This window comes from Danaus plexippus (genome assembly GCF_018135715.1).
Source record: "Danaus plexippus chromosome 29 unlocalized genomic scaffold, MEX_DaPlex mxdp_37, whole genome shotgun sequence".
Taxonomy (NCBI): Eukaryota; Metazoa; Arthropoda; class Insecta; order Lepidoptera; family Nymphalidae; genus Danaus; species Danaus plexippus.
This window is the reverse complement of record NW_026869858.1, coordinates 649,812-669,280: the sequence shown is the minus strand read 5'-3', so window position 1 is coordinate 669,280 and position 19,469 is coordinate 649,812. Positions and strand designations below refer to the sequence as shown.

The following is a 19,469-nucleotide window of genomic DNA, read 5'->3' as shown; positions in this document are numbered from 1 at the left end:
CATGTGTATATGTCCTAAAAATTATTAAAATTTTGCTATTGATATCCGAATACTTCACTGTTCAGAAATATGAAAACGCATATATATAATGTGTGTTTTATTATCTGTTGATTAAAAAAAAACACTTAATAACTTGAGACTAAGATTGTTACTTAATCAGCCGGCTTCCACGTTCGTAATTATATTTAATTATATAATATATATATCATGATAAAAAAAAAATATCGTCTTGAAAACAATATCAATAAAAATATTTATAAATAAAACTATTGTGTGAAAATTATTTTAATTAATTCCGCGCGTCGACGAAATGGATTATTAAGTGTATTTGAATTAGCGACAATGGAAAAAAATAAAGAGGGGAAAGTATTTAGTTCTTGATTATTGCTTTAATACAATTTATTTACATTTATTCATAGTTTGTGGTCAAAATTTTACAGGAATATTTGACATTAAATTGTATTTCGTAAATGCGAGACGCGTTTTCCCGTTTATTTTCTTGTTAAGCTCGAAAAATAACTACAAGTTCAGTGAAGCGACCTCAGCGTTTTGTATATGATATGATATGTAGGATATGGGTCCCTTTTTTCGGAACTAAAATTGAAATTGGTTGTCCGTAATTTTTTTCTGATATGTCGGAGTAGGAAGCACTGTCGTTTTCGAAAAGAGTGACATCAGCATAACTATGTCACCGATGACTTTATTCTTGAATGTCGTTAGGATCTCACTCTTGAAGGTGACCTCGTAGACGGTTTGACGAACCCCTTACTTCTAAGAGGTCCGTACCCTGCAACGAGTCGAGCGAGACTATCAGTAATCTTTTTTTTTTTTTTCGAAGTGTGTGTAGCTGTTAGCCTTATTGGCTTTAACAGCGTCACCGAGAGAGATGGGTGGCCCGACGGGAACTACCCGTTTAATTCGGGCCCACCGGAGGGGTGCGCCCGTCCCAAGGGTGCCTCTAAGAGACCGGACTTCGGCTTACGACGTCGTTGTAGTGGAGGATGACATCGGAGATTGGATTACATGACGTCCCCGACGGCAGAACGCCGGAGCGACGTGTATGAGACGGGACCTCTTCGCCGGCGAAGGCGGTGTTTGTTGGTGTGGTTTTGTGTAATGGGAGTCTATCTGTAATCTGTACTGTCGCCTCTATTTATACCAACATTGTTGTGACTACACTTGCACAGGTGGCTCCGCATTTGGTTATGCGGATGACACCTGATAATTTCAACTACCCTCAATTATTAGTTATTCAAATAATAAGAATTGCGCCGATAAGGCCATTCTGACGGTTGGTGCGCTGAGTATAGCGTAGGTATAGACTATAGATCGAAAGAAAGATGACAATTTTATGCGTGTTGATGAACAACGGCCTGCATATATTGACAGAGAGAAGTAAATATCTTTTATTATCTTATTATTGTGAGAAAAAGATGGAATATAGTATATGTATTGACATATTGTTATCAGGTCTGTAAGTCACACTTATTTTTAAATTTATCTTACGGTAAAGTATGATATGTTATAAACGCGAAAGATTGTGATTGGGTAGGTATGTTTGCTCTTCCATCACTGAAAACGACTGAAAGAATTTTGATAAAACTCCTCAGTAATATAACTTATATATCAGAGATTACATATTATAAGTATAATCCAAAGAGTCATCTTATATATAAAATTCTCGTGTCACAATTTCCGTTCCCGTACTCCTCCGAAACGGCTTGACCGATTCTCATGAAATTTTGTGAGCGAGTTGAGTAGGTCTGAGAATCGGCCAACATCTATTTTTCATACCCCTTAGTGATAAGGGTTGTTCACCCTTAAACTTTTATTTTTCAACGAATTTTTTTTATAATGTGGCATCAAAAAATACATACAACACAATACGAGTGTATGTTTGTTTCGGCTAATATCTAAAATGGCTGAACCGCGTTTAAAGGGACTTATTGGCAAGTAGCTGATGTAATAAAAAGTAACTTAGGGAGGCAGGGCGCTTAAGGGGCTTTAAAGTTTTGTCATAGTTTCTTATTATTTTTCTTACGCAGACGGAGTGGCGGGTCACAGCTAGTATTATATGAAATATAACAATAAGATCAAGAAAATCGAAAAAAAATATCTCAAGCATTTATAATGGTAATGTTAATCTTATCCTACCAATATTATAAATACACAGTATAGGCTAATACTTATCCCGGTAGTCCGTGTTGTTTCCGAGGTATCACGACATTACACTAGCATTGAGTATGAAGTTAGGTGAAACAGACCTAAATGTCGCTGATAGTGGATTCATACATATATTTTTTTTACTCTTTATATTCATTGGGCCTTATTCTGACATTACAACAGAAATCGCAGGCAAAACTTAGTTTTTAATAATGTTATTGAACAGAACAAAGGAATAATATATGTGACGTAGTAACGACGTTACAACAAGAGTATATATGTACTGGGTCTTTGTAGTATATGAAGATAATGAGTTTGTTTATCAAACTATAGACATTTTTAGCAACATTTTTTTCAAAATGTATGGAATTTTTTTATTTAAAAGTTTTATGAGCTTCCCGTACGGGAGCTGAGTGTCATAAGGATGAAAATGTAATCGGAAAATTTAAAACCGGTACACCAACTGTGACACCTAAAATAATGAAAATACTAAGGCACAGCGTATTACATTACTCGTTTCTTTGCACGTAAGTGTTAGTTCACGAAATGTTTGTATACAATTATATATAGTACGTCTTATACTCCTGAAAAATCAATAAATATATTTTGAAAAGTGAATAAAGCTAAACATATATATCGGCGCAAGCAGCTTCAATGACGGATGCAACATGAAAATAGCTCGAGGCTGTCATCAATTACTATAACAACTTATTGGTCGTCGTTACTATTGTTAAAAGTAAAACGAAATCAAAGAGAATAGAACTATGTTTGAATTCTGGTATAAATATGACGTCTGGACGCACGACAGCGGACTGCAGAGTTCAGCGAGTGCGGATCATAAGGAATGTGATTATGAAGAACCTTCGAGAAATACAAGAACATTTAGAAGAATTGAAGTTTCATTTTAAATATCTGGAACGTACTGAAACAAGTGACATTGGTGACGTCAGCGAGGCTGGCGTCCTGTCTTTAAAATAATGAATTTATAATAAATCCGATATATATTATGTGTCAATATTTAAGAATGTTAAGAAACAGAACACTGAAAAAAAATAATTTTACCTACATAAGTTGTAACCAAAAGAAGTCTAGACGGCACATTTATTAAATAATCTAGTATTAATTACATTTTTTTTTTATACACGAAAAATATTTATTTGTTTTAAATGTTTAGTACTATATATATATTTTTAAAGCTATTTATAAATATTTTTTTTTAAAAGCTGTGGCTTCATTCGCACTAGGTCGTGGAATATTCTGCCAATGTCGTCATTTGTTGCACGAATTATAATCTTGAGTACTGTGTGGAGGATCACAAAACATTTGTGGGTTGTAAATAAAACGCTCGTCATATTTTAATATTTTATCTGACGCTATACACTAATGACATTTGGAACAGATAAAAACAAAACACGGCAGAAGTAAAATTATACACTAAACAGATTAAAAAAATAACTACATACGTAATTTTATTTATTATAAACGAAATAAAACTGTTTTTTTCTCGTATGTTATAATTTATTGAAACACTACACATATGTGCTCTATGTATTATTGATTAATCATTTATGCTGTCTTCTGCAGATATTCATCGAAGAGGTACAAGGCCAGCGAGAGGTCCTGGCCGCTGTTGGCTGTGATGAACTGCTTGAGGTCTGTGGTGTAGCCGGCCAGGTCGCGGACGATCTTAGCGTGATCTTCAATGTACTCCTCTTCCAGGTATTGAGCGATCTGTGGGAGGAGATCAGTGGAATTGAGGGTCTCGATAGATTGGTGACAAATGGGTTATTGAGACAGAACGGATGATGCCTCAATCAGTGAAAGTTGAGGGTCTTGATAAATTGGTGACCAGCATTAAATGGGTTATTGAGACAGAACAGATGATGCCTTCATCAGTGAAAGTTGAGGGTCTTGATAAATTGGTGACCAGCATTAAATGGGTTATTGAGACAGAACAGATGATGCCTCAATCAGTGAAAGTTGAGGGTCTTGATAAATTGGTGACCAGCATTAAATGGGTTATTGAGACAGAACAGATGATGCCTCAATCAGTGAAAGTTGAGGGTGTTGTTACCATCGGTGACCAAAATTGATATCTCGGCCTCAATATTTAATATAATATAATGATGCAAGCGAGGGGACCTATAGTTAAAGCAATCAGACATATTCCAGAGGTACCAGGTCATACATTGGTTTGGTTATTATACAGATTATTATAATGAGGTCAATAATTTAAAATTGTTTATCAGATAACGTTTCTGTTATTAAAAATATTTTAGCGGTCACAGACTATAAAGTAATCTGACATGTTTCTGCTAACACAATTTTACACAAAATCCGATATGTGTCCGCTTTTGTCCAACAATTTCCATCGAGATCAGCGGTTCCCAAACTTATTGTCCGCCTACTTTGAGAATAAATTATTCTTTAGCTCCCACATTTTTGTAGCTACTGGAAACCACTATAACCTATCTTAGCTACAGGTAATTAAAAATCACCCCCCGGCATCTACACAACGCCTCCATCATTTTCTGGGTCTCTTACCGCCCTTTAGGCTGCAGCGCACACAAGAGGGCGATATTGCCCACTTTGGGAAAGACTGATCTAGTCTTAGTGAATTTAAATCTTATTTAACAAATAGCTTTAAAGGGTCATCAAGAAATTCAAACAAGGTGCCCATACATCCACAGCTAATATCAATTTTCTAACTTTTTTATTCCAAAGCCATATATAAAATCTCAGCCCCAAAAAAAAACCCAGTGATAACTGACCTCAGCGTCATGAGTCTTATGATTGTTCCTCGTAGCCTCCTGGTGGATGTAGAAGGCTCTCTCAGCCATCTCCTTCTGGGCGTCCAAAGCATGAGCCAGCGCTTCCAGCTCTTGGAGCTCTGTAGTGCTGTTCTTAACAGATTCTATAGCGCTGCGGACCATGAAGTCCATGGAACCACCTGGATGTGAGAAGAGATTTAAAATTCCTGATCAATAAGAATGATTATGATATAATCAGAATTATTGAAACTAAGTAAACTAACAATAGAATCTTATATATAATATATAATAGGCTTTGTGTATATATATATATATATATATATATATCTCAAATAAAGTATGTCTACATTACCAGATTACAGCCTAAAAGCCTGATAAATTCACAATTTCTCTTATATAAGGATCAATCCGAACCTCTCAAGGTGATATGTTTGATGAGGTCCACGGTCTTGCTCCAGGCGTCGTCGGATAACTTCCTGAAGAGTTTGCTAAAGCCCTGCCTGTTTGTCTGATAGTTGTTGTAGTAGGCGGATGACAGCAAGAACTCGTAAGACCTCCGCAGGTGGAGGTTGGCGTACGCCTGTAGTTCTATGGCCACGTTGCCTTGACGGGCGAAGTTGCCATAGATCGCGTTACAGCTTGGCAGAGCTATAGGATTGATTGAAGAAAACGGGATTTTATGAACATGATTGTTTATCCAATGGCGTTGATTTAACTTAGATGGCTATAGTTTATGAAATCTTCGTTCTATATCTAAATCATTCATTTTATACTAAATTAAATATATTTTGATATCTAAGAGTTTCGCGAGTGATCATTTAAATTAAACTAACTTTGATCACGGGCAGACGAGATGTCTCACGAGGGAACATCTCGTCTATCCGTGATCTCGGTTGCTGTAGAATAACCGAAACGTCGGGAGTATACCTATACTTAAAAAAAAAAATACGCGTAGTCATCCGAAAACGTTAGTCTCATTTAAATATATATTTTTATCTAAGCACCTTCATCCCAAAATATAATCTTATCTGACTATAAGTGTTCCGAAACTGATTAAGTTAAGAATTTACATAGTAGTAAGAATATTTAAAAAAATAATGTTGTGTTAAGCAGAACAGTACAATTCCGTTGACTTTATTAACAAACGTATAAATCGGCCAGACATTAACATATATACGTCATGTATGATAAATTTTATGGATAATTAAAATACAAATTACAAACATAATTTTGTTGATACACACGCGCTTTATATTACGCCTAGTCGCCATTTTTGAAACACAACAATGAAATAGGCTTGAAAACTAATAAAGATCGTAAATTTAAATAAAAAAGTAATTTTTTTATAAAAAATAAATAAAAAAATATGTTAATTTAATTATTGGCGCTTCTTTATAACAAAATAATATCACTGTGATGTGTCATTGTGATTTGTGGAATCTATTTTTGATTTTTTTTTTTAAGACCTTCACAATACGTTCAAGGAATACTTATTGAACTTCCGATTTATGTTTAAATAAATATAAGTGTATACTATTTTTACAATCAGAAATCCTTTTCTTTATTTATAATATTTTTAAAGTTAACTTATACTAAAGTCAAGGGCAAAGATCACTATGGAATGACATAATACATAGTCTCTGAGTCTAAAACTAACAAAAACATTGTTATATCAATCTAATATTAAAAATCGTGTAAGTGTTAGACGTCTTTGTCTTTTGGATACAATCTAATGATTACTAACAGTATAATTTGTTACGAATTAATCATAATCTATTTGATAAAATATCTTAAATATCCAACCTTTTCACATCTATATATAAAACCTATTTGGACAAATTGTTTGGCTTGGACATATATAAAATTTTTACTTACCAAGGCTGTTAGAAGACTGGCTACAATCCATGGATACATCATGGAAACATGTATCCGTGGAGGCTGAGGCCAATGTTAGTAGACCAGCTAACGCGAGGAACGCAGCGTTTTTCAACATCTTTGTCTAATAACAAGAAAATCAAAATTGTATTTAATCTTGTTTTTATATATTTATGCCGTAAAATAATCGTTCAAGATAAGAATTAATTACATCAACAACAGTTGTAAATACTGATTTATTGGGGATTAAATGTAATAAAGATATAAAAAGTTGATAATTTCGATAAAATAAAATTATTTAGAGTGATGTGAATAATAATAAATAATAAAAAAAAATATTGAAACGAAGGTTGATAATGATTCCGCCAGAATTGTCACTTACCTTCGTTAGAAATGAGGATGATTAAAAAATAAATAAAATAAAATAAAGCGTAGATCCGTTGAGAAAGCAGCCTTTACACACACTGGCGCAGAAGGCGAATCCCAACAAAGAACAGTGATAGGACGTCCGCTGAGACAAAACAAAATATATACCGATTTATCTCACAATTCTACGTAGTTAAGTGCTTGACAGCAGCGACAATATACAAAGGTACATTATCTAGAAGTTGTACACTGAGCTCTGTGTGGCCAGTGACAAATATATTTTTACCGATACTCCCTTCTATTTATACAGAAATCAACAACATATTTCAACATAATATGGTTTAATATATATGCAATGATACCTTTTGTTAGGTTTGGTGACTAAACAATATCGAAACACGAGTTACGCGCTGGTTTTTAAGTGTATTGTTTGGTGATATATCTCCACTATTAGGGGTATATTCTGATAACTGGTATTGTAACATCACCCCTCTCCGTCGCACTCCGCAATGCGGCCAACGACGTTTCTTGCAACCCAAAAATGAATTCCCGCTGAGGTTTTGTGTTCCAAGGAATTTCGTAACAATTTTGCATTGTTGATAGGCCTTTTTTTTGTCTACCTATCAAACAAATGATGCTTAGGCATCAATTTTATCTGAAAAAAATGTAAAAGAACGCCTTAAAAGTACTCAAAACCGGTTCGAGGCCAAATAAATATTCCACGAAGCTGTCGGAACACAAAACCTCGAATCTTCTATCTCACTCGCCCGTGGTGTATAATATCTTTCATTCCATCGGTAAGCACTTGTCAACATGAGATGGTGTTATCGCTGCGTAGTATAAAATAATATTCAGAGCAATCGAACCAAATAGCTTTTGTCTTTATTTTTGTTTCGGGTTGATAAGTAGCCTTCTACACCAGTGAGTGTAAAGGCGCTTTCAATCGAGTACACATACGCTACGCAGCAATTCGAGAACATTTGTATCGTCAAAATATCTGTGATTTTATTATTTTATTATAGAAACATGAAGACCTTCTTGTTTGTCATCCTCGCTGTCCTGGCTGTTTGCCCTTCGGCTTTCGGCACACAATGTAAGTAATTTTTTTTCTTTGTTCACAGTGCAAAGGTTATTTTTCTAATGTCTGCTTAATATTAAAGATTAATTACGTATCTTTGTGACCAAACTAATCAGCATTATTAACTTTATATTCAACACTATTTAGAATAAACGACAAATAATAACTTAATGTACCCCCATTTTTTAATAAAACAACTCGTAGTAGCAAAGGAAAACGCAACACGGTAGATATAATAAAGAAAAAAAACATAACTTTCTTCATTACGCCTCTTTTTTGAAAGAAATATCTGCTTAGGTCATATGACAATCACTTAGAATTTAGATAATTCTATGCTTAAAACAATTTTAAGTCAATGAAAATTTCACAGTCAGCTATGGATGGGTCTTTCAAATTATTTATATCTGTAAACATACTTAAAGTCAAATTATAAGTGTTAACAACACTCGTTTTTCATTTTTTCATTTGGAATTATTAATTTTGTTTTACAAATAAATATTCTATATTTGAACAATTTATCTATTAGTGTCTGATTATTTGTCATTTTGTCATGAATGCTTTGCTTGTTATGTCAAAATAGTAATATAAAACACACACATATATAAATGTGTGTGTGTGTGTTTTATATATATATATACAAAATCATTACTTTTGTTAATTTACTTTCACAGATCTTGCTATATGACATGTACTTCGAATATTACTAAAATAGATTAATTTGTGTCCAAGATTAGTCATGAGAAAGTATCTTGCAAGAACACATATATATAAATATATATATGTATATATATTCAGAGTACATGTTACAAAGCAAGATCTGTGAAAGTAAATTAACAAAAGTAATGATAAGTGTTTTTTTGTATTTGGGAACCAATAAAATTTAAGCACTTAGTTGAAATCACAATTCTCAACTAAAATTATCGATGTTGATAATATTTAAATTAAAAAAGGATTTTAGATTTTTATTATAAATGTCTAGACTTGTAATAAATCATTTGTTATCGAAGGCACAATTTATTATTTGTGTCGATCCTCTAATGAAGGATAGAGGAGGATATTAATGATATAATAGTTAGTTTCATTTCTACAGATTCATAATTCTTTAAACATTTATTATTTATCACGTTTTTAATTCGCACTCGACATAATTAATTGAGCAGAAATATCGTGGGACTGTCCCTGGGGGACTTTGTAAGTTACCTTTTACCCTTTGCATATGACATTGAAATCAATCATGATTCATGACAGCAAGACAAAGGTATTTTTATCATATTATTTTATCAGAGGCTTCATCACGTATGTTTTATCTTATTCATTTCACACATATCTGATCAGGTACGAGAGATCCTTGAGATTTTATATCAGAAATCAATTTAAATTGTCAGAATTTGACAACTGGTAACAATTTTTTTTATCATCTGCCTGTTATTATTTAATTGCAGGTTAAGAGTTATTTCCTAAAACATGCTTTATCTTGATGACAAGTAAATAAAAATATTATTTCAATTTTAAATGTTCAATCAAGTTCAATTCAAGATATTCTCTGTATTTGCTTTTAAGGTTACGGAAGCTGTGTTAATTTTAAATACAAAATGGCTGTCCGTCATTGTGACGGAATATCGCAATAAAAAAAATAAAAACGCTGAAAATAATTTCAAAAACAGAACTGGTATTATATTACAATTGTCGTCATTATCAGCGTTACGTATATTTTATTTATGAATAAGTTAAAATGAAAAAGCTATTTTTCAATATCGGACAATGGGTTATTTTTTTATAATTCATTATATTTTTAATTGTACAGTCTGAAATAACTTAAATTATTTCTTTTTTTAACTTTTATATAAAAATAAAACGTGAAATTTATAAATTATGTAAGCAGAATGCAAACGGTTTTAGCTTCTATGTATTTGTCGTCATGAAATCACTATAAGACTTTTTACTTTACTGTTCTAATATTCGTTTATTATTATTATTCTATATAACTCGTTATTAATGAATTGAATAAACTAGACGTTTAATCGACTTCAAACGACCTCGCTGACCGTAAATAAACATCAGTGTCAATCAATATCATTAACAAACATGTGAGGCAAACTGAATAAGTTTTATAGAACAAGAAATATATTTTATATGAGATATTAATATAATGCATTATTAAAATATAAAAAATTAAAAAAGTTTCTTATGAAATTCCTATTTTTTATAGATTATTATTATGTTGGTATCAATGTGTTTTATTTAAAAAATTATGTAATGTCCTTATATTGTTAGGTTGGTATTTGCTTTGGCTTGATATTAATTGTATCGATTAAAAAACCGTTGACATCTTTTCAAAAGTAAATTTTTTGTCTTAATTTTTTTTTGGAGTTTTAATTTGTTTAAGGAGAAAGGTGGATATGATTGTTTCTGCATACATTTAACTGGAGTGTTCGTTAATAAACTTGAAATTTTATCTACCTATTAATTTTGAAATAAGGCCAAGTTTTCATTTGTGTCATACAATTTTTAATGACGGAGTTTATCATTAATAGGTTTTTAATTTAAGAAATGATATTAAAGGGCAACTGAAATTTTATTATCACAAAGATTAAACCCACAACTGAATAGTTGAATGCAATGTCTATGAATATTAACCAGATATTTTGTTTTTCACGAAGTAAATTAAGTTCTTTTTAAATTTTGAACGAAGTAAGTTTTATGGAAATTTAAGAGTTTCTATCACCTAAATGAAACTAATATTTACGGATTCCTTCGCGTATTTTATTATTTTTAAAAACTCCATACTCCCGAGTCCCGACGTTTCGGTTACTTTGCAGCAACCGTGATCACGGGCATTCACACCGCGTCTGTCCGATAATATTATTTTCATTAAAATGAACACTCGCGGAATTCTTAGATCTCATTAAGTTCCTATCACCATTAGGTAATGTCAACCCGGTCAATATACCTAAGAATTGGATCACCATGACCCACGGGTGCCGCGACAGTGTCCGCCGTCAGATACAGCTGGAGGTGGCGGCTTCAGTGCAGTACCTCGCGATGGGAGCCTACTTCTCCAAGGATAGCGTGAGTAGTGAAAGTTATATGCATACATTGACTGTATGGGAATTCGTTAATTTGAACGCGTGCATTCTATTTTTTTTTTTTTTTTTTTTAACAAAATAGTTTATCTGTATAAACTTTTACATTATAACCTTTACATTTTAAAGGCTTTTAATCACAAATTAAATCAGTACGCGTATTTCAGTATGCAAAATGCAGTTACAATGCTGACATTTGCCGCGGATTAAAAAAAAAACAACGTCATCCAAAGAGGTTTAATATTCCTATATAAACTATCTGGTCTACAGGTGAACAGGCCAGGTTTCGCGAAGCTGTTCTTCGACGCCAGTTCTGAGGAACGCGAGCACGCTATGAAGCTGATAGAATACCTGCTGATGAGGGGAGAACTAACCAACAGTGTGTCCTCGCTTATCACTATTAGGGTGAGTATACATTATATGAGACCACAGGTACGCCTTGTCATTATAACTATTAGATTTTGCCAATATTTCTGTCAGAACCACACTTGGTAACAAAGGAATTACCTCAGAATTGTAGCCTTCCTTATAAAAAAAAACATATTTTGAACATTGGCCTTTTATTGAATGAGTAATACCGTACCTAGCGTATAGGATAGTGTAGAACTTCCTTCTCTTTTGAGGTCGGTTAAAATGACAGACAGCTGTTGTTGACAGATAGATTCTATGAGGCTTATTTTTAAAAAGTAATAAAAAAATATCAGACAAATAAATTTACTATAACAATTTAAGAATTAAATATAATTTAAGCTGAAAGAAGTTTTTATTTAAGATTTTCAATAAAAAATCCATAATGTGCTCAACCTCTGTAATTTCCAGCCCCCGGAACACAAGCACTGGGTCAGCGGACAGGAAGCCCTGGAACATGCGCTGAAGTTGGAGACGGAAGTCACAAAGGCCATTAAGAATGTTATCATCAAGTGTGAGAACGACAGAGACGGCACCGGAGAAGGCAACAACGATTACCATGTAGGAAAATGTTTACCTTATATTTTATGACACTAGCTCTGCCTGTGACTGCGTTTAAAATACAAATATATAGGAAATAGGTTTAAATATTCCTCCCACTGTGTACACGCACACAATCACATAAATTACAGCAGTAATGCATATTTTATTAAGTTATTTTCAAAGTTCCTTGATAATAAATTCTCTAATGTATGTACAGACATTAGTGACAGTTTAGTTATATATATATATATATATAATCAAATTTATTACTTCCTGCATGCAGTTGTACAATTTCTCATATAAACCTTTTACTCTGACATAAAACCTTTTTACATATATGCTTTAAATTATTTAAATACAAAATATACATATATTTAATCATAGGGACTATCACACAAACTGGATATTGGGACGTCTGATGTTTGACAACCTATTGATTAGGGTAATTTTGTTTCCAGCTCGTTGATTACTTGACCGGAGAGTTCCTCGAGGAGCAGTACAAGGGACAGAGAGACCTCGCCGGCAAGGCCAGCACCCTCAAGAAGATGATGGACCGTCACTCAGCCCTGGGAGAGTTCATCTTTGACAAGAAACTCCTCGGAATTGACATTTAAGAGCCATAGATTAAAAAAGATATTTAAAATGTCTTTCATAACTGTAGAATATTATAATCATATTTAATTGTTAAAATTTCTTATTTCTTCTCAGTTACTTATTACAGGTTTGCATTGACGGAATACTGTGAGTTCGCAGTTTTTTTTTGGTTGATTAACTGTCAAGTTGGTCGTTGCGAACGTATAGTAAGGCGACCGGTTGGATATTTTTTTTTAATATGAATATACGTATGTAATAGTATCACGCGATTTTTTTAGTCATTCTGTTTTTTTTTTTTAGTATTTAACAGTAAATTTTATCATTAGCGTTATAGAAGATCAAACAGTGTCATTTGTCAATAAACTTTGATCGCCATATTGTCGTTTTATTTGTAATTTCTTTGAGAGAAAAAAAAATAATTTTGGTCTGAAAGCCACATACTTAGCGGCCATATTTTTTGGTGGTCAACAAATTAGACAATTATTTTAGTTTATTGGAACTGAAATATTGTTGAATTTAATAGAAAATATTAGAGAATAAATGTAGGATCTTCCTGAGCTCACTGGTTTGTTGATGCACACCAAACGAATAGTTTTTCGTCTATCTATCTTCACACGTAATTTTACCGATGTATCTGTATATAGTGTGCAAACTTGTGGTACGGATACAGTATGATTGCACTAATATAGATTCCGTCACTACATACGGAGAGTTAACAGTTTTCGATTTTTAAATTGTCACCTATAGTTGGTATGTGTGGTTAAGATTAACTAGATGGCAGCACTAAACCTCTTTAGTAAGACACTGTCTATGCTCCTGTATGATTACCCTTCTTCAGAAATTGTGTATCCTGTTGTATATAACGTTTGTATTATCGTATTATTGAACGTGTAACGCCAAACTCATCGTATGTAGTGTGACGGTTCGAACACATAATAAGGGTACAAATAACACGTGTGATCAGAAAACAGACTAATGTTATTCGTAGTGACTATTGAAAGGATTTTTTACAAAAATTCAAAAAAAAAATATATACCTACTGTTAGATAAAAAAAATTAATTAATTTTGTAATAAAACTCATTATATCTGTTGTATAATATATTTCAATGGTTATTGCACTTTTCGTATAGAAATTAAATAATAATAATAACTTAAAAATATACATAGATCTAATATATGAGAATAAAAAAAAGGCTTTACATTTAAAATAAGTTTAAAAAAAAATAGCTTTGAAGGAGATCCGATATGAAGATTAAGAAAAAAAAAGTTATTTTCCATCGAAAACAAAAAGTACGTAAAAACAAAAAAAAATATACGTATATATATGAATAAGCGTATCCTTCGCATGAGCTACGATTTCGATTCAATCAATAACAGATATAAAAAGTCATTTGAACTAGCAGTATTCTCTAGACGTCTCTATAACTGGGTATCCTAGACTAAACGCGCAGGCCCGCATTCAGTTTTGCCGCCGCTCTAACATTTGAGCCGCTGAACACCGCCATAGTTTCTCTTCTAAGTCGTAACTTCTACAGCATCTGAGCGGACGGGTGGACGTTGTCCTCTAATCTTCGTTCGTGGACTTTCAAATGACCTTTTAGGGTGCACTTCTGCGTGAAGGCTCTGGCACACACTGGACACACGAACCTCTTGTCGTTGTTATGTATCCGCATGTGCTCCCGCAGCGTCTTCTTCCTCTGGTAGGACTTGTTGCAGATGTTGCAGGTGTGTATGCGCTCCCCGTCATGCTTGATCATGTGCATCTTCAGCGAGTTCCTCGTATAGAAGGCCTGATCGCATTTAGTGCATTTGTGGTTCCTCTCGTTGAGGTGATCTCTTCTGACATGACTCGATAGATGTCCAGGCGTTATGTAGCTCTGGGTGCAGGCCTTACACTTGTACCTCTTGAGCTCCTCGTTGTGGACTTCCGCTAAATGTTTCTGCCTGGCGTAGAACGACGTCAAGGATATGTTGCAGCGCTTGCAGGCGTACCTTATGCCGGATTTGTGTTCTTTGCTGACGTGATTCTCTCGCTTGGTGACCCTATCGAAGACCTGGTCGCAGTATCTGCAAGGGAAATCCCCGATTTCGTGGGTCCTCATGTGACCGCGGAGTCGCGCCTTCGAAGCGAACGCCTTGCCGCAGTTGTCACACACGTGGTTAGGATAGTGGACGTTCATGTGCGTGTTCAGGCTCACGAAGTTCAGGAACGTCTTCTTGCATATCGGACAGTCCAGCTGGTCTTTCTCCAGTTTGAACGGCAGATTGTTGCATTTCGCGCTGCTCCGGACGCAGGAGCCGATGTGGTTTTTGAGTGTGACGTAGTCCCTTATGTCCTCCTTGCATAATTTGCATTTCAGTTTGGTCGAGTATTTATAGAACCTGTGTTGGTTGGAGGTCATCGTCTTTTTGAAGGCCACGTGTATGTTTGTGATGTTGTGATCCGTTATGTGGGATTTAATGTCGTCCAGGGCTGTGGATTTTTCCGGGCAGATCGCGCAGGTGTACGTCTGATTTTTGCCAATCTTGAACGGGAACAGTCCACGTTTCAACATCCTCTCTGTTTCCTTCAACTCCGCTTGTTTTCGCACCGAGTAAGACACTTTCTTTTTAGCCAGTAGCGTGTTCCGTCTAGAACGCCTCGATCTCAGTTCATCAGGATCGTGTTTGATAAGTAAGTCGTTTAGGACTGTAAATAATATTTACATATAATTTAAGTTCGGTTCGTAGACGTTGTAAAATATTATGTTGCTTACGAAAGAACAATATCGTTATAATTTAAATTGAATTCTCTATTTATTATCTCGATGTTTAAATGATACTAAAATTTTCGCGCGTGTCCTGAATGCAGACATTTTAATCTAATCTGCCCGTGAGCACGTATTGCAAAAAAACGTCTGGTGTGTAGTTACAGTATTATAGTAGTAGTGTAGTTTTCTAAAAATAACAAAATACTCGTAGTAATCCGAAAATATTAGTTTCATTTAAATATATACACGACCAATTCCGATCCAAAAAAACAAAGAACAAATAAATGATAGTTCCACTTAAACAATGATAATATTTTTTTTTCGTTCCCAAAGCCCACGTTTTTCTTCAAAAATCACTCACTAACTAAACCGTTGTGTTAAAAATCCCTACATATCTGTACTCCGAGTAACCTGAGTTGAGTTCTAAGTTAAGTGATAACATCCCTACCGGCGTGTTCATCATAATCGCTGTGGTGTAGTGACTCTTGTTTGATATCACCAAACAGAATGCCCTTCACATCTGAAACAGAAGTATTGCTTAACCACAACATTAACCGACTGCAAAAAAGGCTATAATGATAATTACACATAACAAAAATCCTTCAAACACACAAAATTTTAATTACTAATCAGTGATGATCCCATATATATATGTAATATAAGTTACAGGTAGAAAAGTGTATGGTAAATTCAAAGGTAACATTACCTGAGTCGTCAACATCAGAACAGCTGGTGAGTCTAACCGCTGGATTCATCTCCTCCTTGACACAGTTAACTGAAATGTTTATTGAATCTGAATATTATTGATGAAAAGGCTTCACAGACCTGCAAGATCTGGACTCAGATTAAACCTGGAAGAGTCTTAGCCATGACCTGGATCTAATTTAAGAGGTTACAAACATTGCAAACACCAGGTCTTAACGGAATTCAGAATTGGTTTAACAATACTAAGTTATATTATGTAAAATATATTAAAATAAGTTTAGCCGTTAATTGTAACAAATTAACAAACATATTAGTGTCTATTATATAAATTATAACATTTACAGCATATTAAAAAATATTATTATGTATAGCGATTATGATAAAACTTTTTATATATGTAGTCGATTGGAAAGAGAAGGTTTTGGTGTGGTGTTGTATGGAACTAACATTTTTAAACACAAAGAGAAATATAATATTTTTTTTTAAATCAATAATCTAATTTTTATCAATTCAGTGATTAGCCATTACCCGTTTGGTTAACTGGCTAGCCGTTTCTCGAAATGGCATTCCATCAGCTGACTATGACACTTAGCCGTTACATAACTGCTAGCCGATGGAACGTCAAAATTAAAATTGAATGACAAACAATACATTTTTATATTATAATATAATAGATAAAACTAACTGTCATATGTATAAAGAAAATAAAACGAGCATCATTAATTTAGCCAACTGATGAATAGCCGGCCAATTAAACGGCTAATACAATAATTTACAGCCGTTTCATAAACGATACGTTACCATTATTTTCTGTTCCCTCAATTTTAACCACATCATAAGACTGGTCCGCCTCTGTAATAAAGTAACTTATGACAAAATTTTGACCTAATTCACGTTTTATTGAAAGGATTTATTAGCAAATATGTTTGTATGAAAAATTAACTACAAATGCATGTTTTAAATGTTAAAATTAATTTGAGCTTCTGACGCTTCTTAAAATTGCCTCTAGATGTCGCTGATGAGTTCTTAGTGATGAAGAAGGTGGGAAGAAAAAATTAACAAAATATAAAACTGAAGTAACAATATCGTACGTAAAATTAGACAAGCTTTGATTCTTGATATTGTAGACTAGCTTTTACCCGCGACTCCGTCTCGCAGAAAAGAGGTAATAAAAAAAAAATTTATACACACTATGCACACAAAATTAATACAAAATTTTGATGTATAGCTTGAATTGTAATTGTCTCCCCCCACCCCCGCTATCATTATTGTGGATGAGATATAATATTGGCTCATAGATAACTTCTACATCAGATACAGAAGGTCCTACTAGAGCTGCAGCGAGCGGGAGCTGTGTTTTGTTAACGGGAACATTTCATTGGTGGAATTAAAAACCATTCTAAGCTGACCTCCATTCGAAGGAAAGAATAATCCTACCAAGTCTCTACACTTAATGGTTCCAGACACATCCTGATGAGACAGTGTATCGGTGGTTATCTCATATATATATGATTGCTGATAAATTATTTATATGCGTGTCCATAAAAATGTTAAAAGAACAAAGAAATACCTTTGTTTTTGGATCATTTCCATTAAAAACTGTGATGTCACTAATATATACATTCGAATAAGTAATGTAGTATGACTGTCCGTAATATCAAATAATCTTTTTCAATGGCAGCATCGACGGTAAATGTACAAAGAATGCTGATATGAATGGATTCTTTTGAGCTATGTTTATTAACAATATATATATATACATATTTTTAATTATTTTCTGATTATTTCTAGTCTAAAGAGTTTTTATGTATGCTTATATCTATGACTAAGAAACTCTCACTCTTGATTCTAGTGCTGGCTTCTAGCGTCCTCAGCGAGACTATCACCTGTTCTTTGAACCTGTGACAGATTTCCAGCTGTTTGATGCACAGACTGCAGATCATGTATTTAGTATCGTCCAGGTCTAACGACAGCATCTGCAAGGTATAAATGCGCATGATAACAGCAAAATTACAGAATTATACATACAACGGTAATATCCGTTAAAAAATGTCTTGACTTCAAATAGGAAATATATAGTGACTAGTTTAATGTGAAATCAGGAAGTGATTTTCCAGAACTTACAGGTGTAAGAGCATTGAAATGTTTTGATAAGAGTTGAAATTTCTATACATTGCTTTTGAAAATATATTATAAGGACACTCAGATTATACATTAAAATAGTTTTTTAAGATCCGTTAAATTATGCTATATAAATAGATCAGGTGAATTTGAAAAAATGTTTGTTATCGCATAACTGATAAACATAATTTTATGCCATATTTTTATATTTTCAATAATTATTGGTCATAAAATAATTTAGATCACAAATATGTAACACAGAGGTCTGTTATGAATTCGAAAAAAATATGAATGGAGTTAGTACAAACTAATTGGTATAAATTGTATACAGATTGATGTTTATTTTTCATATAAAAAATTTTTCGATTCTATTTAAATTAACTAATAAAATGTTGATAGCGATTTGGAGTTAAATTTTCATATTATTGTTAGCGACCTGATATTATTTAACGAAACAATATTACAATAGAATTATTGTTACTGAATAAAATCAATGAAATTACGGTTTCCATACACTTCTAAGTTTACTTACATCGATTGAAAAACACTTTAAAAGTATATCTATATAATTTTCTCTGTTTGTTTCATTATTTTCTTTCAGAATCATACTTCTTACTATTCCTTCCGCAAGACATAAGCTACAAGTGCCGAGTATGGGCAGACTTTCTACCATAATATCATCCATGATCTATGACTAATATACATAAAATAATTTTAATTGTGATGAGTGTATTTTTATATAAAATAATACACAAACATTCAGACTTAAACTCACATTCTCATTACTTAGTTTCTAGTTGACATAACATTAGTGACATTTATAGGAGACAGGAACAGTTCAGAAATGACATAAGATTATATCAACGAAGTATAACATTATACAGGAATTGTGCATAACAAAGTTAAAAAATGACAATATTAACAATAGACTAATTAAATGTTAAACTGAACAATGTAAACCTTAAAGAATACTATTCTTAAAGATTTTACTTGTACTCATTAAATTAATTC

The 19,469-nt window shown here is 33.2% G+C and overlaps 3 protein-coding genes across 5 annotated transcripts; 1 reads left to right on the top strand and 2 right to left on the bottom strand.

Annotated features, from left to right (window-relative positions):
- Positions 1–3,513: 3,513 nt before the first annotated feature.
- LOC116776881 (ferritin light chain) lies at positions 3,514–7,405 on the bottom strand. Its single transcript, XM_061529211.1, has 5 exons — positions 7,192–7,405; positions 6,810–6,933; positions 5,349–5,582; positions 4,935–5,113; positions 3,514–3,894 (listed from the first exon to the last, which is right to left on the bottom strand). Exons 2-5 carry the CDS (start codon positions 6,925–6,927, stop codon positions 3,730–3,732), a joined length of 696 nt encoding a protein of 231 aa, XP_061385195.1. The 5' UTR covers positions 6,928–6,933; positions 7,192–7,405; the 3' UTR covers positions 3,514–3,729.
- A 361-nt stretch (positions 7,406–7,766) lies between these two features.
- On the top strand, positions 7,767–13,256 carry LOC116776882 (ferritin heavy chain). 2 transcript variants are annotated; one of them, XM_032670170.2, is made up of 6 exons: positions 7,767–7,972; positions 8,198–8,268; positions 11,180–11,322; positions 11,607–11,741; positions 12,156–12,305; positions 12,746–13,256. In XM_032670170.2, the coding sequence occupies exons 2-6, from the start codon at positions 8,202–8,204 to the stop codon at positions 12,899–12,901; spliced, it is 651 nt and encodes a 216-aa protein (XP_032526061.1). In that variant the 5' UTR covers positions 7,767–7,972; positions 8,198–8,201; the 3' UTR covers positions 12,902–13,256. The 2 variants fall into 2 exon arrangements, with proteins under 2 accessions (XP_032526061.1, XP_032526060.1); XM_032670169.2 differs by lacking the exon at positions 7,767–7,972 and having other exon boundaries at positions 7,979–8,268.
- Positions 13,257–13,988: 732 nt separating this feature from the next.
- Positions 13,989–19,289, bottom strand: LOC116777036 (zinc finger protein 879-like). Of its 2 annotated transcripts, XM_061529144.1 has the most exons (7): positions 19,234–19,289; positions 18,991–19,152; positions 18,178–18,313; positions 17,139–17,189; positions 16,339–16,407; positions 16,081–16,152; positions 13,989–15,571 (listed from the first exon to the last, which is right to left on the bottom strand). In XM_061529144.1, the coding sequence occupies exons 2-7, from the start codon at positions 19,141–19,143 to the stop codon at positions 14,412–14,414; spliced, it is 1,641 nt and encodes a 546-aa protein (XP_061385128.1). In that variant the 5' UTR covers positions 19,144–19,152; positions 19,234–19,289; the 3' UTR covers positions 13,989–14,411. The 2 variants fall into 2 exon arrangements, with proteins under 2 accessions (XP_061385128.1, XP_061385127.1); XM_061529143.1 differs by having other exon boundaries at positions 18,991–19,268.
- Between the last annotated feature and the right edge of the window lie 180 nt (positions 19,290–19,469).